We start from the raw sequence: 19,783 nt of genomic DNA, 5'->3' as shown, positions 1-19,783 counted from the left end.
AGGGGAGGGAAGGGGAGAGGAGAGGAGGGAAGGGAAGGGGAGGGAAGAAAGTGGAAAGGAAAGGAGGAAAGAAAGGGGGAGAAAAGGGAAGAAAAGGGGAAGGCAAAGGGGAAAGGGAAAGGGAAGGGAAAAAAATAATTGCACACTATCTTATTCTATACAGTGCTTCAAGGTTTGTACTCACCATAAGCCAAAGATCAGAAATACATCAGACCAAAAAAAGTACTTGGCAAAACTAAAAATTGTTTGCTAAATATTTTTATTTCGGAAGGAAATAAGGACCAATAACTGTGCCAGAAACTTTACATACATTATTTCATTCTAATAACCCTAGGAAATAGACTTTCTTATCCTAGTTTATAAAGAAATAAACAAAGGTTTAATGAATTTAACATAACTTGCCCAAGGTCATCAATTTGAGCAGATGCAGAGTCAGGGACTCACTGAAATAAAAGCACATTATTTTCTTGAGGTTTAAATAAGACGATACTTGCTAAGAGACTTATTAACTTATTTGCAGTCAGAATCCTTACCTAGGGCAGTAGAAAAAGTTTTAAGAACAGTTTAAACAGAAGGATTTACCACTTAATTATGAAAAAATTAATTTTTCTCCATCTATTTTAATCTAAAATTCTTATTAGGTATGCACATAAACAAATGCCATATGTACATGATTTGATAAGATTTGTAGAATACTCAAACAACTTACCTTTGGTGCACGCACACAGCCTGTCTGTGCCAGAGCAGTAAATCACAGAAACAAATGTGTCCTGTTCCTCAGTGCCCTCCTTTTTGGGAGGCTCCACTTTGGCCAAAATTTCAAAGTTTGAAAGATCTAGTATTTTTAGATATCCTCCCTGAGTGGTTATTACCAGGTGTCCAAGAGTAGAAATGTCAGATGTTTTTTCTCTCTCAAAGCCATTCTTTGAGGTTAACTGCATATCCTCAATAGGTTCCTCACAGTCATCCTCTCGATTATCCAATATATCTGGTGGAAGCAAAATGAGCGAGGTAATTGTGTCCTGGGGATCTTTGATATGTTGTATTTTTATTGGCTCCTCTTCTAAAGTCACTATCCGAGTGGCATAATTCATTTTATAAAGTACTAAATATCCACCACTAACATTCCTCTGCTCAGGCTGAATTATCAAAGGAGTCTGTACATCTGCTGGTGATTCATGTGAGATTACACTAATATTTGCACCATTCACTACAGCAAGATTTGATTCCAGCTCACCTTTCCGTCTATTACATAGTGCAGAGTTTAATTTATTTAAATTATTCAAGGCCTCTACTTGATTTATTGCACTCAAGGATTCAACAGGGCATGTCCGCAGCCCTACCAACAAATGAATTCCATCAGCACAAGGAGTTATTGAGTCTATACAAAGATTCTCCTCCTCTGCAAACTTTGGCAGCCTCAAGCACTGAACCAAAGTCCCAGGTTTGGGAAACACAGAGTTCCACTTCTCAGAATCCGGAGAGGTAAGGTTGGCTGTTGCATCTGCAAATTGCTGTATGTAAGTCACAGGAGGATCCTGCAATAACAACTGCTCCTGACTATCCAGCTCCATTTCAATAATCTGTGGAACCGTAAAACCATCATCATGCAAACTTTTACTCATAATATTGTTCATCTGTGAAAAGATCTTTCCTGCTTTCTCATCAGATTCCTTGATGCTATAAAGAAGCAAAACCGGTAAAGTCCTCCTTACCAAAGGAGAATTTAGTTCTGAATTAGTGCAGGATTCATTGTCAGTTGACCCTTGTTCTGATATACTTTCACCCTGAGTTCTGCTTAAACCATCCAGTGACCTGTGAGAATTACTACTAATGGGTGAGGTAGCAGGAGATTTATATGTTAATAAACCTCCAGCTAATAAACACGGAAAAGGAATGTTGTGTTGTTCCTGGTGCTTTTCCTTTGTCTTTTCACTCTTAGAGTTTGTTAAACAAGGATTTGCCCCAAGTTCTTCAAGATCCTTAACAGTATCTTCAAGCACATTTGCAACAATCTCCCACTGAAGTTTTTCTGGCTGTTGGAGAATGCTGAGTGCTGTTATATCAAGGCTTACTTCCATGGCTTCCTTCTGTGACGTATGCCCTTTAAAAAGGAACAATATTCATTAGCTATAACCTTATAAGTATAAATAAAAACCTGTGGTTTAATGTTTTCATTAATTTTTTTCTTCTCATCCAGTCAGTACATTATGAATATATAAGTTAAAATTTTTATTCATTTATTTATTTTTGAGACAGAGTCTTGCCCAATCGCCTAGATTGTAGTGCAGTGGTGCAATTTTGGCTCACCACAATCCCCATATCCCAGGTTCAAGTGATTCTAGTGCCTTAGCCTCCCAAGCAGCTGGGATTACAGGCACACACCACCACGCCCAGCTAATTTTTATATTTTTATTAGAGTCGTGGTTTCACCATGTTGTCCAGGCTGGTCTCAAACTCCTGACCTCAAGTGATCCACCCACCTCAGGCTCCTAAAGTGCTGGGATTACAGGCATGAGCCACCATGCCCGGCCTAAAAAAATTTAAAGTACAGTCAGAGTCAGCCCTCCATATTCACAGGGTCTACATCCATGGATTCAACTAACTGCAGATGGAAAACATTTTTTTTAAAAAATGGATGGGTGCAGCTGGGCTCGGTGGCTTACGCCTGTAATCCCAACACTTTGGGAGGCTGAGGCAGGTGGACCACGAGGTCAGGAGATGGAGATCATCCTGGCTAACATGATGAAACCCTGTCTCTACCGCAAATACAAAAAAAAGTAGCTGGGCGTGGTGGTGCACACTGTAGTCCCAGTTACCTGGGAGGCTGAGGCAGGAGAATTGCTTGAACCCAAGAGGTGGAGATGGCAGTGAGCCGAGATCGCGCCACTGCACTACAGCCTGGGTGACTGTTCAAGACTCCATCTCAAAAAAAAAAAAAAGGATGGGTGCTTCTCTACTGAACATGTACAAACTTTTTTGTCATTAAACAACAGAGTATAATGACTTTTTACACAATATTTACATTGTATTAGGTATAATAAGTAATCTAGAGACCATCTAAAGTATACAGGAAGATGTAGATGTGCGTAAGTTATAAGCAAAAACTACATCATTTTATACAAGGGAAGTGAGCATACCTGGATTTTGTTATCTAGAGAGGGTCCGGGAACCAATTCCCCATAGATACCAAGCTGTTTTTTTCCTTTTTTTTTTTTTTTTAAACATAATCAAATCTAAGATCAACCTACTCAGAAAAACCCTTAAGGTATTCAAGGGACTCAAAATTATTTTGAATTCAAGCTAGGCACGGTGGCTCACTTTGGAAGATTGTAATCGTAGCACTTTGGGAGGTTGGGGCGGGCAGATTACCCGAGCTCAGGAGTTCAAGACCAGCCTGACCAACATGGAGAAACCCTGTCTTTACTAAAAATACAAAGCTAGCCAGGTGTGGTGGCACAGGCCTGTAATCTCAGCTACTCAGGAAGCTGAGGCAGGAGAATCGCTTGAAACTGGGATGTGGAGGTTGCAGTGAGCCGAGGTTGTGCCATTGCACTCCAGCCTTGGGCAACAAGGGCAAAACTCCATCTCAAAAAAAAAAAAAAAAAAAAAAAAATCAGGCAGGGTGGGAATCAAAAAAAAAATAATAATAATAATTAGCCAGGTGTGGTGGCATGTGTTTATTGTCCCAGCTACTCCAGAGGCTGAGGATGGGAATTACTTGAACCTGGGAGACAGAAGTTGCAGTGAACTGGTATCACCTCTAGCCTGGAAAACAGAGTAACATTGTCTCCAAAAAAAAAAAAAAGTATTTTCAATTCAAAATACATTATCTTGGCAATTACTGAGCAAAACCTTTTTTCCAAGAAGGCAATTAAAGGGTTAAAGAAATATTACTTATTCATAACTTTAAGATAAAAGTAAGAATTTCTGCATTTGAATTATAAACCAAAGAGTGAATATTACTTATGCATCTGTCATTTATGCACTATGCAGAATATCCATTAAAAAATGACTGTAATCTCCGTTTCCTTTCTTTCACCACTCTGAAGGAGTTATAAGCACCATTTCCTCTCTCTCACCCTATTTGCTTATTATTAGTGGAATGTCAGAGAATACAATTCTAACCTGAGTTTAGAAAAAAATAACTAGGAACAGAAACTTCCAAAATTGTATCATTGTTACATGAAACATTGTCTTCTGTATTATCCGCTAAGTTTTACTACATTATCTCTTATTGACCTTTTTTCTACCGTGCCCTCTTTAAACTATTCCTTAAAAATAGTACAGTCTCAGAGCTCAGCATACACACTGAAATACAATACTGAGTTTCTCAGTCTCAACCTTTTAACCTGCGATATAATCACAAAGCTGGGCATTGTGGTGCATGCCTGTAATCCCAGCTATTTGGGAAGCTGAGGTGGAAGGATCCTTGGAGCTCGGCAATTCAAGACTAGCCTTGGCAACATAGTAAAACCCCGTTTCCAGAAAACAGAAAAAAAGGAAAGAAAATCTTACAACAGATGTCAGTAAACTCCCTAATCAAGTATAATCTCTTGACACTGAATTGAAAATTCTTTCAACTGACCTCTTTCTCAATGGCACAAACTTCTTTCAGTCAGGCAGCAACAACATTAGCAACAATAACATAAAGAACAATATATGTTAGGCAGACCTGGTGGCTGTGGCTCATGCCTGTACTCCCAGCACTTTGACAGGTCAAGGCAGGTGCATCACCTGAGGTCAGGAGTTCAAGACCAGCCTCGCCAACATAGTGAAACCCCGTCATTATTAAAAATACAAAATTAGCCAGGCGTGGTGGCATGTGCCTGTAATCCCAGCTACTGGGGAGGCTGAGGCATGAGAATCACTTGAACCCAGGAGGCAGAGGTTGCAGTGAGCCACAATCACACCATTGTGCTCTAGCCTGGGCAAAAAAGTGAAACTCCATCTCAAAAAAAAAAAAAAAGAACTCAAGGTGATTCCATGAAGGTTTGAAAGCTGACCAAGTACAGCAATAAGCAACTGAGATTCATAAAAAACTAAACACTTAAGGTATACTCAAAGCTCTGTTTAGACCATTTTACACTATTTCATTCATGATCTCTTCTACATGCTCACTGGCAGATTTATCGAGAATTTTCCATAATCTGGGGATGATGTCACTTCACATAACATGACTACTACCCTCTAAATCTGAAGTATTTTCTAGCTACAGCAGACAAAAATTTTCATTATAAACCTGATTTAATAACTGTATTAATGAAGCGGTTCACTTATACAAATAAAGAGCTTTAATTTAAACACTATCCTTAGTTAACAGAATATATTATACAAATAAAAACATTTAATTCTCTGACACATGTGACAAAGATTCAATGTAAGTATCCACTTTAATTCCTCTGGCTCAAATAGGTATCATTTAAATTTTAAATATGGAACACTATGTACATACTACTAATTTGAGATCTCTGACACAATCTTTCAGTCTTCTGTGTATACCAGCAAAAATTTAGAGTTAGCATTAACTAAGAAATTCAGAATTAAGTGGTAGTTAGCTGTATATGCAACTGTATAAAGAATTTTTTAAATAAATTATCTAATACTTTTTACATACCTGTCACAGAATCTGATCTGGAATGCTCTTCACTGTCTGAATCCTCCAGTAAATCATCGCTTAAATCAAAAGACAAAATAAACAATTTGAATTTCAAAAAGAGTATACATCATATGAGAAAGCAAAGAAAAAAGTACAGTTGGCTTTTGTTTTTTGTTTTTTTTTTTTAAAAAAAAATAGGGTCTTGCTCTGTCACCCAGGCTGCAGTACAGTGGCAGGAACACAGCTTACTGCAGCCCTGACCTCCTCCTGGCCTCAAACAATCCTTCCACCTCAGCCTCCCATGTAGGTGGGACCACAGTCATACGCCACACCATGCCCAGCTACTTTTTTTGAATTTTTGCAGAGACAGGGTCTCATCATGATGCCCAGGCTGGTCTTGAACCTCTGGGCTCAAACAATCTCCTGCCTCTACCTCTCAAAGTGCTGGGATTATAGGCATGAGCCACTATGCGTGGGCTGAAAGTACAGTTGTTAAAATCACTACTACATATCTCAAACATACAAAACAATTAAAATTGGCTTAAATGAGATATAAAGAATAGTTTTATATCGTAACTGATTAACAACACTGACAATACATCGTCTTAAATCATTAAATAAATGTCTAACTGAAATAGGGTGTGGAAACTTCTAAGAATCCATGATAACATTTGTAGGGATTTGAAGACTACTGTGTGACTAAGGACAGTTTGGGCAAACAAAAAGATAAAAGACAGAAGCAGCTAATAAAATCAAGCATCAGCTTGTAGCAGTAAAACTTTAAGAACTATTCTATTACTGAATTCAAGACGGCCTAAAACCAAACATAATATTTGTATAAGCATGTGTGTATGTTTGTGCACTCAACATGCACATGCAATTCTATTTTTGTTTTGTATTTTATTCGTTTTGCAGAGGCTGTTAAGAACTCCTTTACATACAGGAAAACTGACAACTCAGAAGATGGGGGGTCATTAAGACAAAGCAAAGTCTCCCCTTTGGTCTTCACTAAGATGGCCAAGAAATTGACAGCTTCCCTTCAAAACAGGGTGATAGTCCTGTTTGCAGCCATCTTTATCCTCACTCTCTCCACTGTTAGCCCACCAAAAATAAAGTTGTAATTACAAACCATTCTATCACAGTAATTAGGCTCTCTCTGTTCTCTATTTATTAATCAGCACATGTACAGCAGTTTCTAAAATTCTGACAACCTCATTATAAAAATAAAAAGATGCATTCTGCAAAAAAAAAAAAAAGGCAATTACCCCTTTGAAAACAATATACTGCACTTACATCCTAAACAGACTAGTATTTACAATGTTTTTCTGGTTTTTTGTTTTTGCTTTTTTCAGATGGAGTTTTGCTGTCACTAGGCTGTAGTACAATGGCAGCATCTCGGCTTACTGCAACCTCCACCTCCTGGGTTCACGAAGTTCTCTTGCCTCAGCCTCCTGAGTAGCTGAGATTACAGGCATAAGCAACACCCCCCAGCTGATTTTTGTATTTTTAGCCAAGACAGAGTTTTATCATGCCTGCCAGGATGGTTTCGATCTCCTGGCCTCATAATCCACCTGCCTCAGCCTCTCAAAGTGCTGGGATCACAGGTGTGAGCCACCTCGCCTGGCCTACAATGTTATTTTATGCATAACATAAATTGGTATTCTGCATTGAAAATGCTTAAGGAGGCCGGGCGCGGTGGCTCAAGCCTGTAATCCCAGCACTTTGGGAGGCCGAGGCGGGGGGATCATGAGGTCAAGAGATCGAGACTATCCTGGTCAGCATGGTGAAACCCCGTCTCTACTAAAAATACAAAAAATTAGCTGGGCATGGTGGCACGTGCCTGTAATCCCAGCTACTCAGGAGGCTGAGGCAGGAGAATTGCCTGAACCCAGGAGGTGGAGGCTGCGGTGAGCCGAGATCGCGCCATTGCACTCCAGCCTGGGTAACAAGAGTGAGACTCTGTCTCAAAAAAAAAAGAAAAAAGAAAATGCTTAAGGATATTACTACACTCCAAGGCAATGTTTGAAATATTTTGGGGCAGGTGAGGGAAATTCACTTATATATTTTTGACAGTTTCTCTGTTTTAGTTTGTTCAAGTGATAACAGCTGGCCATCAACCAATTTAGTGCTGTAATTTACAACAGAAAAAAATGCAAACAAATTTAAAATCAGCTGCTAATTAATTCACCTAATTGGCTGGTTTCAGAAAAATAAGTGGAAAAACAAATCCCAAGAAGAAATATTAATAATTGGGAATTCTTAAGAGTGAAGAAGTCCAAACCAAGAAAACGCAATAGGTTTTATGTATAGAAGGGCTGTTACATTAAGAAAAATAAACAACCAAGTATTAACCTGCTGTACTAAGATGAACAATAAAATCAAGTAGTAATATATTTTAAAGGAATTCGGGTGTCTTGATATTTCAAAGACGGTTGCCTGATAAAAGCCTTAGTTTAGTCAAGAATGTTTTATTCTGAAGGTCTTCAAAAATATAATCAGGGCCCAGGCGCAGTGACTCACACCTGTAATCCCAGCACATTGGAAGGGCAAGGCGGGAGGACTGTTTGAGCCTAGGAGTTTGAGACCAGCCTGGGAAACATAGTGAGGCCCCAATCTCCACAAAAAATAAAAAATTAGCTGAGCATGGTGGCACATGCCTTTAGTCCCAGCTACTTAGAAAGCTGAGGTGGAAGGATGACTTGAGCCCAGGAGGTAAAGGCTGCAATAAGCCGTGATCACACCACTAGATCCCAGCCCAGGTGACAGAGCAAGACCTTGTTTCAAAAAAAGAAAGAAAGAAAAAAAATTTTATGCATATATATATTTATTTGTAAAATCACATTCTTCTAAAATATTTTGTGAGAAAAATATTCTCAAACAATTGCATCATAAATTATAAGGATAAGGCCAGGCGCAGTGACTCACACCTATAATCCCAGCACTTTGGGAGGCTGAGGTGGACAGATCACGTGATGCCAGGAGTTTGAGACCAGCCTGGCCAACACAGTGAAACACCCATCTCTACTAAAAATACAGAATTTACCCAGGCGTGGTGGCACATGCCTGTAGTCCCAGCTACTTGGGAGACTGAGGCACGAGAATCACTTCAACCTGGGAGGCAGAGGGTATAGTGAGCGGGATCACACAACTGCACTCTAGCATGGGCAACAGAGCAAGACTCTCTCCCAAAAAACGAAAAAAAAATGATATATATATATGGGTAAAATAACTAAATTGTACACTTACATGAATTTTATGGTTTGAAAATTACACTTCAATAAAACTTTTTAAAAAATGACATGCAGCCGGGCGTAGTGGCTCACACCTGTAATCCCAGCACTTTGGAAGGCCAAGGTGGGTGGATCATCAGGTTAGGAGTTCGAGACCAGCCTGGCCAAAATGGTGAGGCCCCATCTCTAGTAAAAATACAAAAAATAGCTAGGCACAGTGGCGGGCACCTGTAGTCCCAGCTACTCAGTAGGCTGAGTCAGGAGAATCACTTGAACCAGGAGGCTCAGGTTGCAGTGAGCCGAGAGAGAGGGGGCTTAAGGTTAGGAATGAAGTTTCACCTCTTTAGCTTCCTCCTACCACACCAACTTAATGTTTTTGTAATCATTTGTTTGAGACTTTTTTCAGAGAAAACAGACCTTCTACCCTAGATTGTAAATTTCTTAAAAGTAGCCATTACCTCAATTCAAGCACATTACCCACATAATATTGTATTTCCACTAGAAATGCTGAACACATGTTCATCTAAAATGCACATTTTACCTGGGAGGAAGTGACTGTATGTGTGTGGGTATTTGTAATCCTAGAAGTATATTTTGATTCAATTTTTAATCCCCAAATTACAAAATTTCAAGGCAAAGTTCTAATTAAATTAAGTATCTGGAAGGACACATAACTTTCATTACCATCTATTACTTTTCCACTAACTTCTAGAAAATCACAGAAATTAAGCATGCTTAGAATCTAGTCCTATTGGCAAAATATGGTCAGAAACTCGGACAACAATAGTTAAGCTGCTTTTCCATTAAGCTTTCACAGAGATTTATATTAACAGAACACCCACAAGGCTTTAATCAACATGTTATTACCAAGAGGAACTAGAAAGAGGTAACACATGTGTTGTAAATTTTCCACTAATTCTATTAATTAAATAATTTCCATTAATAAAATTTTACATTACTCCTTAATGAAAGTACATGCCACCAAAGGAGTTGTGAAGTAAACTGATAAATCACTGACTACAATGTAACACCCATCACATATCAGTAACATAAGAAGCCCTTGGAAGTGAAATGGCAGATATTCTCAGTCTATCAGGACATTTGATCGCAGTTAAATAGGCTCCATTTCACATGGCTACCTACAGAAGTTTCTTTTTCCCCCTACAGAATCTTACTAGCCCAGTTCAGAGTCAAAACCACAGTGGTTCTTAGGAAACAAGTGGGTGAAGGAGGGTGATACTTTGACTCTCCCACCCCACCTACATCAGATGAAGCCACAAAAATCAGGAATCTCTCAGAGAAGTTGAGTGAAGGAGAATCCAGAACAACAATTTTAATAAAATATTTCTATAGCAATAATTATGGACCTCAACTCACTGCTGACTACTAGTACACAATTAGATCTTCTTGCCTCACCTCAGGTCATTCCATTATTATTATTCATTAGCACTGCCATAATTTGAGGTGCTAATGAAAAAAGAGAAATTGAAATCATCTAGTTCAACTGCTCTATGAAAAGATTTAGTAGAAGGTGAAACTACAAATCTAATAGAATTTCATTTCATTATTTAGACATTTCAATGTGACTTATCATCATCTATTATACAATGTGGCAATTATTTCCAATTGACATAGATTGTGATAGAAAATTAAGTTTATTTTATAACTATGGTGTTTCCGAATGAAGATTTTTCTTCAAGAATCACAGGTTTCAGATTTCTAACCAAACATTTACTCTCTGACTCTTAACTGCATAACTTTCTTTCCCTCCTCTTTAATTATTAGAACTATGATAATGTAAAATTTAGGAAAACATGTAACATCTATTAAATACTACTAAAACAAACTCACATACCTATCTCCTTCCAATTTTGGTATATCTGAGCAACTAGAGGAGTCCTCCAGCCACGCCAAAGTTGGTCTCCTTGAATCAACTCCTGAGCTTGGGTCTCCTGATAGAATAAGCTGTTGTACAATTGCTGGATCATAGGCATTAATTTCAAACTTTAAGTGCACCTAAACAAATGAAAAGCCTAAGTTTACAACTGATTTTTTTTCAATTACTAATTTGTTACTTCAAAATTCAAACATACCTTCATAAGTTTGGAAACATCCCAGATGCAGATCTTTCCTCGTTTAGTTGCAGCAGCTAGAAAATGAGGGCAGCTCCCCGACCCAAAGCAAGATATTCTGTCGGTTCCATCCGTACAAGGAAACTGTGCAGGACTTGTTGCAAGAGTGACTGACAATGGCACATTCTGTGTGTGCTCACCTTTCACAAATGGGCAGTTTGGGGAATGTCTTTCGTGTTCAGACCTTTACACAGATTTAAAACAAAAAGTTTACTAAAAATAAAGCAATATAGTTTGTACATTAAAACAGAACTCCAGCATCATCTTTTTTTAACTAAAAGTACTCATCATTGAAGATTTAATATAACCAAATAATTCAATTTTATTAAGATCACTCTAACATGTTCAACCATTTACAATATTCACACATTCAATATTCCAAACATTCAACAATACCAGTTGTTACTCACTTTAACTGATTATACACTCAATCTCAGACAAAACTGAGAAACAAATACTATGGTATAACTAATGCTATATTGTACACTACAAAATTGTTTAAACTCCTAGTATTTCCTCACACTGGTTTCCTGTAGTTTTGAATGATTACTACATTTCAATTTAAAATTCTCCATAACTATCAGGGGACACAACTGTAAATGACATACAGTTGAAACTCGATAAATGCCACCCATAACATAAAAAGTTTTTTAGTAAAGATCTGAAAGCAAAGAGATCTCTAGTATGAATAAAATAATATATATTAAGAACACAGAGGGCCGGGTGCAGTGGCTCACGCCTGTAATCCCAGCACTTTGGGAGGCCGAGGTGGGTGGATCACGAGGTCAAAAGATCGAGACCATCCTGGTCAACATGGTGAAACCCCGTCTCTACTAAAAATACAAAACATTAGCTGGGCATGGTGGCGCGTGCCTGTAATCCCAGCTACTGAGGAGGTTGAGGCAGGAGAATTGCCTGAACCCAGGAGGCGGAGGTAGCGGTGAGCCGAGATCACGCCATTGCACTCCAGCCTGGGTAACAAGAGTGAAACTCCGTCTCAAAAAAAAAAAAAAAAAAAAAAAGAACACAGAAATATACCTCACATATTCACTACAGAACCAAATCAGACAAATAACTTTTAAATAAAATTTATTTCCTAAGACCCTTAGAAATGTAAAGTTCGTAAATTATACACTACTTATTTCAAATAAATGCTTACTAAAGAAAAAGAAATGTAAAATTCATTTTCCAGAAAACCGTAACAAGTTTAAGAAACATAAAATACAGGCTGGGCACAGTGGCTCACGCCTATAATCTCGGCATTTCGGGTGGCCATGGTGGTTGGATCCTTGAGGCCAAGAGATTGAGACCAGCCTAGGCAACAGTGAGACCTTATCACTACAAAAAATAAAAATAATTAGTTGGGTGTGGTAGCATGTGCCTGTAGTCGAACACAGGTAGGACGATCCCTTGAGCCTGGGAGTTCAAGGTTGCAGTGAGCTATGATCGTGCCACTGTACTCCAGCCTGGGAGACAGAGCAAAGCCCTGTCTCTAAAAAATAAAAAATTTAAAAATTTAAATTAAAATATAAAAATAAAATACCAGGACCTCAGATCAAGACTGGTATAATGACTTTAAGAATTATCTCAAATATTCAAAGCAGGATCAACTTAACACCTATCTGCTCAACTTTATGATTCCTTTATATTTCTTTCTGGTTATTCCTTATTTTTATTTCTGTTAGTTATAATCATAAGGCATCAGAAATGTCAGGATCCTGCGACCAAAAAAAGAACCCATGAGTCAGACATGATGGCAAAATCGTATAGTCTCAGTTACTCAGGAGGCTGAGGCAGGATGACTGCTTGAGCCCAGGAATTTGAGGCTGCAGTCAGCTATGATCACACTTGTGTATGGCCACTGAACTTCAGCCTGGACAACATAGCAAGACCCCATATGTAAAAAACATAAAATAGGCTGAGCGCAGTGACTCACACCTGTAATACCAACACTTTGGGAGGGCACATCACTTGAGGTGAGGAATTCCAGACCAGCCTGGCCAACATGGGGAAACCCCATCTCTACTAAAAATACAAAATTTAGTTGGGTGTAGTAGCATGTGCCTGTAGTCCCAGCTACTCAGGAGGCTAAGGCACAAGAATCTCTTGAACCAAGGAGGCAGGGGTTGCAATGAACCAAGATCACGCTACTACACTCCAGTCTGGGCAACAGAGTGAGACTGCGTCCCTCAAAAAAATAAATAAATAAATAGTAAAATAAAATTTAAAAAGAAATGTTTCTTAAAGAAACATTGTTTTTAACTCACTGTTTTATTGCCATGGCAAAGAAAGAACTTTACACATAAAACATGCTACTCCTTAAAAATGTATGTATTTCTTATTACAACGCACCTACAACTTACATACATAAATCTACAGCAATTTTTAATGCAGATGTCTTTCCTAAATCCTTTTACAGTGCATCCCCAAGGAAATGACATTTGGGTCAGGTTCCCTCACAGCTAAATCTAGCATAGTTTACCCCTTTTCATCTAAGTTTTAATTTTATCAATAAAATTTTATTTATGTAAGTTACACATGGCTATAAAAAATAAAGCTGAAGACCCATGTCAATTTTAAAATCTAATCCCAGTAATCACCAATCCAACCTCCAGGAAACTGCCATTATAAATTTAAGTGATAAATTTCTAAAATATTTTTACGTTTATATACATAAATGTACATGTAGAAAATACATGATGTGGAAGTCTGTGAAAAAAATTATTTTAAAGAAAATACAGGGTCTTAAATATTTGGTATCACTGTACACGACACATATACATTTTATGATGTATTTAATCATCAATCATTCTATTAATACAGAAGATTTCCTGATACAATGACACATTTAAAAGTTACTGAGGGTGATTAATAGAGATCTTACTGTTCATTCCCTTTCACTGCTGGACCACAGTCTGTTACATGAACATTTCACATTCTACTTGGCTTTTCCCCTCCTGATGGGCATTTAAGAGGATTCCGATTTTTAACTGCAATGACCACCCATTTTATGCTTCTGTGCATACTGGAGCAATTAACTCCCTAGAGTAGGTAAATAGAAGTGGAATTGCCAGGTACTAGGGTATGGTCGTTTTTTTTTGTTTGTTTGTTTGTTTTTTTGTTTTTTTAATAAGAACTGAGGCTTTGCTTCAGCAAAGTAGTTTTTTTTTTTTTCTTTAATAATTGCTTACAGATTCTCTCTTTTTTTTAATATATATTTTATCGTTTTAGGTTTTGCGGTACAAGTGAAGAACATGCAAGATTGTTGCATAGGTACATAAACGGCAATGTGGTTTGCTGCCTTCCTCCCCATCACCTATATCTGACATTTCTCCCCATGTTATCCCTCCCCAACTCCCCACCCCATCCTGTCCCTCCCCTAGTTTCCTCCCACGCACCGCAGTTTGTGATGCTCCCCTCCCTGTGTCCATGTGTTCTCATTGTTCAACACCGGCCTATGAGTGAGAACATTCAGTGTTTGATTTTCTGTTCTTGTGGTCCATTTTTTTACGTTTTTAACTTCAATCTCTCTCCAAAGTAACTATCAACTCGCACAGTCAAAATATGAGTCCAATTCGCCCTTTCAAATTTGTCCTTTCCCCCTTTAGAATTCAGAAGGTGCCTAGGCTCCTTAGCCTCCATCAATCCTCTTCCCCTCCTACCCATTTGGAGGACTGGCCCAAGGCGTTCAGAGACCCCATCAACTTCCTGAGTGTTTGAGGAAACCCAAATACTTGTGCAGAGAAGAAGTAGAATTCCTGAATCCCTGGCCATGTCAAGAAAAGATGTGTTTTGAACAACCCAAGTCTGAAATTTTAATCAACCTTCCATTGAAAATATTTACAAAGAATGTCCGATAAGACCGGGCGCAGTGGCTCAAGCCTGTAATCCCAGCACTTTGGGAGGCCGAGGCGGGTGGATCACGAGGTCAAGAGATCAAGACCATCCTGGTCAACATGGTGAAACCCCATCTCTACTAAAAATACAAAAAATTAGCTGGGCATAGTGGTGCGTGCCTGTAATCCCAGCTAGTCAGGAGGCTGAGGCAGGAGAATTGCCTGAACCCAGGAGGCGGAGGTTGCGGTGAGCCGAGATTGGGCCATTGCACTCCAGCCTGGCTAACATGAATGAAACCCCGTCTCAAAAAAAAAAAAAAAAAAAAGAATGTCCGATAATATTGTATAATTTTTCAGGTATAGGTTAAATAACTTTTTAATGATTGGCCTAGTGAAGTAAAAATATATTTATTAAAATGGTATATATATATATATACATATATATAGACATATATAAAGATGGCTTCTATGGGGAAAGACAATTCCAAACAGAAACTCAAATTAGATTGAAAATTGCTCATACAATAGGTCCCCCTCTTATTCACAGCTTCACTCTTTTGTTTTTTTGAGACAGTTTCACTCTTCTTTTTTTAATTTTATTATACACATCAGTTTCACTCTTTTTTTAATTTTATTATACATACATATATATATATATATATAATTTTTTTTTTTTTGGAGACGGGGTTTCACCATATTGGTCAGACTGGTCTTAAACTCCTGACCTCGGGTAATCCACTGCCTCGGCCTCCCAAAGTGCTGGGATTACAGGCATGAGCCACCAAGCCTGGTCAGAACTCTTGTTGCCCAAGCTGGAGTACAATGGCACAATCTTGGCTCACTGCAATCTTCGCCTCCCAGATTCAAGCGATTCTCCTGCCTCAGCCTCCAGAGTGGCTGGGATTACAGGCGCAGGCTACCACACCCCGCTAATTTTTTCTACTTTTAGTAGAGATGGGGTTTCACCATATTGGCCAGGCTAGTCTTGAACTCCTAACTTCTGGTGATCCACCCGCCTCAGCCTCCCAAAGTGCTGGGATTACAGGCGTAAGCCACTGTGCCCAGCCCACAGCTTTACTCTCTATGGTTTCAATTACTCATGGTCAACCACGGTCCCAAATTAGGTAAGTAAAGTACCATAAGATATTTTGAGAGAGAAAAACACAAGACAGATCGACCACAGTGACGAACTTTTATTACAGTATATTGTTAAAATTGTTCAATTTTATTAGTAGTTATTGTTATTAATCTCTTTTGGTGCTTTATTTATAAATTATACTTTATCATAGGTTATGGATGTATAGGGAAAAAATATAGTGTGTGTGTATATATATACACACATATATATATAGTATATATACTATATACTATATATACACATATACTATATAGTATATATAGTCTATATAGACTATATATACTATATATCTGTATATATGTGTGTGTATGTATGTATATATATATATATATATATATACACTATATTTTACATATATATGTATATATGTGTGTATGTGTGTGTAGGGGGTGGGTGTGTGTGTGTGTGTGTGTGTGTGTGTGTGTTTCAGTACTAGCTGCTGTTCAGGTAACCAATGGGTCCTGGAATGTATGCTCTGTTAATAAGGAGGACTACTGTATTCAACTCTGCCTACAGATAGATGCAACTTGAATTTTTCACACAGTATTTTCCAATCTGAACTCCATAGGTACACTGCAATACATTTTAGCAAGTTTACCCCATGTACATCAGCTGATTTAACAGAGACTTCAAAATAGTTTTAATACAAAACAAGCAACATATCCTAAAACCAAAACTTGGTTCTATCACTTACTAGTCATATGCCCTTCAGCAAATTTTTAGTTCTTCATTTTAAAATGGGATAGTAATTCCTATCTCATGGAGAGACTAGAAAGGTTAAACTGGAGGATATTCAGTTCCCTCCCATATAATGGAGGTTACGACAGTACCTACTTCACAGGGAAACATGAGAATTAAATGAGTCAAAAATATATAAAGTGTTCAGAATGGTACCTGGTATACCATCTTATATAAATATTTGCTATAACAATATACTATTATTTATATTAATAAGGCTTCAGAATAGTTACTTGTAAAATTGAAGTTTCAATACATGATCTTTACAGGTTCTAAATTTTTATGCACTAAAATTCAGAGACATCAAAGAGTCCCACTTTAAAATTACTTCAAAATTAGAAAGGTATACCATAAGGCTCTCCTCCATGAATTCCCTATTGACAATTTGCTCTCAATAGACCAAGATTCAACTGCTAAAGCTCATGCTGGAGTTCACTTTACCATAGCTTTCTGGTTTTCAGTTAGAACATGATTCTATTGTTTGGTACTTCTTGCGTGTACAAATTTTAGAAAGTCAAACTTAGAGACACTGTATGCCAAGTGGTATGACAGAGTGTAAATAGGACTATCTCATTCTCAGGACAATGACAAAAATATAGGTGGCAAAAAGGCAAAAAATTATTCTTAAGCAGGAAAGTACAATTTAGAAGCATATTTACATGACCGACTTAGCCTATTATGCCCAGAAACATCAAGACTCACCAAGGTTCATCAGTAGGTTCCCAACAAACAAGGCATACACTACAAGTAAAACACATGGCTCTATCATCTCCAGATGAGGCAGGCTGCAAAATTATAAAGACACAGAAATGATAAATCATTATTAAAATAGCTTTATAATACAAGTTATTTTTAAACGTTCATAATTTTAAGTAAAATTCTATATTGAAAATAAGAAAATTAGCCTATATTAGGCCCCAACAATACACTGAAACCTCCAGATACTTATGAATTGCCTGCATTATTTGAAAATTCAGAAAATGACCACTAAATCAAAGAGAGGTACACATATAAACAATCACTCATCTAGTACTTTTCTAATTTCTATACTAAAGTATCTGAAATATATAAGAAGACAAAGAGTCTAGCTGGGTGTTTGTTTTGTTTTTTAAAGAGACAGGGTCTCACTCTGTCACTCAGTCTAGAGTGCAATGGCACAATCATAGCTCACTACACCCCTGAACTACTGTACACAAGTGATCCTCCAACCTCACCCTCCCAAGCAGCTGGTACTACAAGGATGTTCTAATGACACCGAACAAATTCTGCTATTTTTTGTAGAGACAGGGTCTCACTACAGTACCCAGGCTGGTCTTAAACTCCTGGGCTTAAGTGATCCTCCCACCTTGTCCTCCCTAAGTGCTGGGATTACAAATGTGAGCAAGCCACTGCACGAGTCAATGGGTTAATTATTAGATACCAAATCCCATACATCTATACAAGAAGGGCAAGAAAAAGGGATAGCAAACTAGTCAATCTAATTCACATAATCTGGAATCTAATTCATATAACATGGGGCAAAATGCTACATATATTTCAATTCAAGGGCCAGGCACAATTTATATATATGTACACACACACACACGCGCGCACGCGCATGCACGCGCACACACACACACACACACACACACACATATTTGCAAAAACCTGAACAGAACTATACCTGAAAAATAATATTAATATTTGTGAACATTTATAGATGCAAAATTATTATGCATTTTAGAAGATTACAAATAATCAGCCCCTAAACATTTCCTAGAATGACAGGATTCTAGAGAAGCTACTATTTGATCTCTCCGCAAAGACAGAGTATCATAAACAGTAACTCAACAGAAAAAACTATCAGGCATTACTTAACAGAGACTCTTAGAAAATTACACCAAATTTTAAAAAGATGATAAATTGCTAGAAAAATGGTCCACATTCAAACCTTAATTTAGGGAAATGATTTCTGTGATTCTAATATTAACCAGTCTCCAAACTTACCTATCTGGAAATCTGACAAACATTGAATAAAATATTCACATATGTATGGTTTTCTGGTTTAATTTTAGTTCAGGTATTCAGAATACTTGAAGATAACGAAGGAATAATCAGTCTTCAGAGTCTAAATGACAGTTACTTTAATGTACTTCAAAATTTACTTGAATTATTGATTTAGGCCAGATGTGGTGGCTTACACTTATAATCACAGTACTTTCGAAGGTTAAGGCAGGCAAGCTGCCTGAGCCCAGAAGTTTGAAACCAGCCTAGGCAACATAGTGAAATCTCATCTCTACAAAAAATAAACAGAATTAACTGGGCAGGGGGCACATGCCTGTAATCCCAGATACTTGAGGGGCTGAGGTAGGAGGATCGCTTGGGCCAGGAGGCTGAGGCTGCAGTGAGCTGTAATCATGCCACTGCACTACAGCTTGGGTAACAGAGCAAGACCCAAACCCAAATAAATAAATAAAGTGAAATAAGTATGCTTTATTTAAATTGACACATAAGTATGAGATTTCTTAGATTCTTTTAGCAGTGGCAAAACAATGGTAAGCCAGTCTATACCACTCAGTTGAAGTTTCCTATTAAATAACATTTTACATCTAACTAAAATCATTTTTCTTAACTTCCCTCTAGTTCGGCAAAGCTTTTTATAATGTCCCATTCTCATGCCTCTGTATCATGTTAATCCTTATACTTTATACCCTCCTCTCTTCCTCTATAAAACTATGACTTTTTTCTTGACTAACTCTTCCTCTACCTATGCAACTTAATCAGTTCTTTAATACGCAGATATTGAAGTTTCAATGTACTACCTGTAATGCTGCTTCTGTAGTTATCCAGTATATGGGTAATTTGTATCCCAACTAAAATGAGAATTTTGAAACTGTAAAACTTCTTTCATTCCATTGCCCTAAGCATCTACTAACTGTGTTATGAATGTTGACATCAAACACTGGAAATAAACATGCATCAAAAGAGAAGACTTGTCAAAAGCCAAATCTGAAGATTTGTTGATTTTATTAAAAAATTATGACCTGGCATGGTGGCTTACACCTATAATCCCAACAATTCGGGAGGTTGAGGAGTGTGAATCTCTTGAGCCCAGGAGTTTGAAACCAGTC

The 19,783-nt window shown here is 37.8% G+C and overlaps 1 protein-coding gene across 13 annotated transcripts in view; it reads right to left on the bottom strand.

Moving 5' to 3' along the window:
• BIRC6 (baculoviral IAP repeat containing 6) overlaps positions 1–19,783 on the bottom strand; it is a 258,154-nt gene that overhangs the window by 194,020 nt on the left and 44,351 nt on the right. For 12 of the 13 annotated variants that reach the window (XR_004257190.1, XM_032239247.1, XM_032239252.1 and 9 more), the window contains exons 6-10: positions 17,376–17,458; positions 10,923–11,145; positions 10,685–10,845; positions 5,618–5,676; positions 710–2,104 (exon numbers count right to left, since the gene is read on the bottom strand). Coding sequence is in view for 12 of the 13 variants with exons in the window: in XM_032239247.1 (XP_032095138.1) it covers positions 710–2,104; positions 5,618–5,676; positions 10,685–10,845; positions 10,923–11,145; positions 17,376–17,458 (1,921 nt within the window). In the remaining variant the exon portion in view is untranslated. Of the gene's footprint in view, positions 1–709; positions 2,105–5,617; positions 5,677–10,684; positions 10,846–10,922; positions 11,146–17,375; positions 17,459–19,474; positions 19,719–19,783 lie in introns of those variants that run through there. The other variant, XM_032239258.1, reaches the window with a different exon arrangement.

The sequence above is a fragment of the Sapajus apella genome, unplaced genomic scaffold (assembly GCF_009761245.1).
Source record: "Sapajus apella isolate SASKATOON/1434 unplaced genomic scaffold, GSC_monkey_1.0 scaffold44, whole genome shotgun sequence".
Taxonomy (NCBI): domain Eukaryota; kingdom Metazoa; phylum Chordata; class Mammalia; order Primates; family Cebidae; genus Sapajus; species Sapajus apella.
This window is presented reverse-complemented; position numbering and strand designations above follow the sequence as displayed.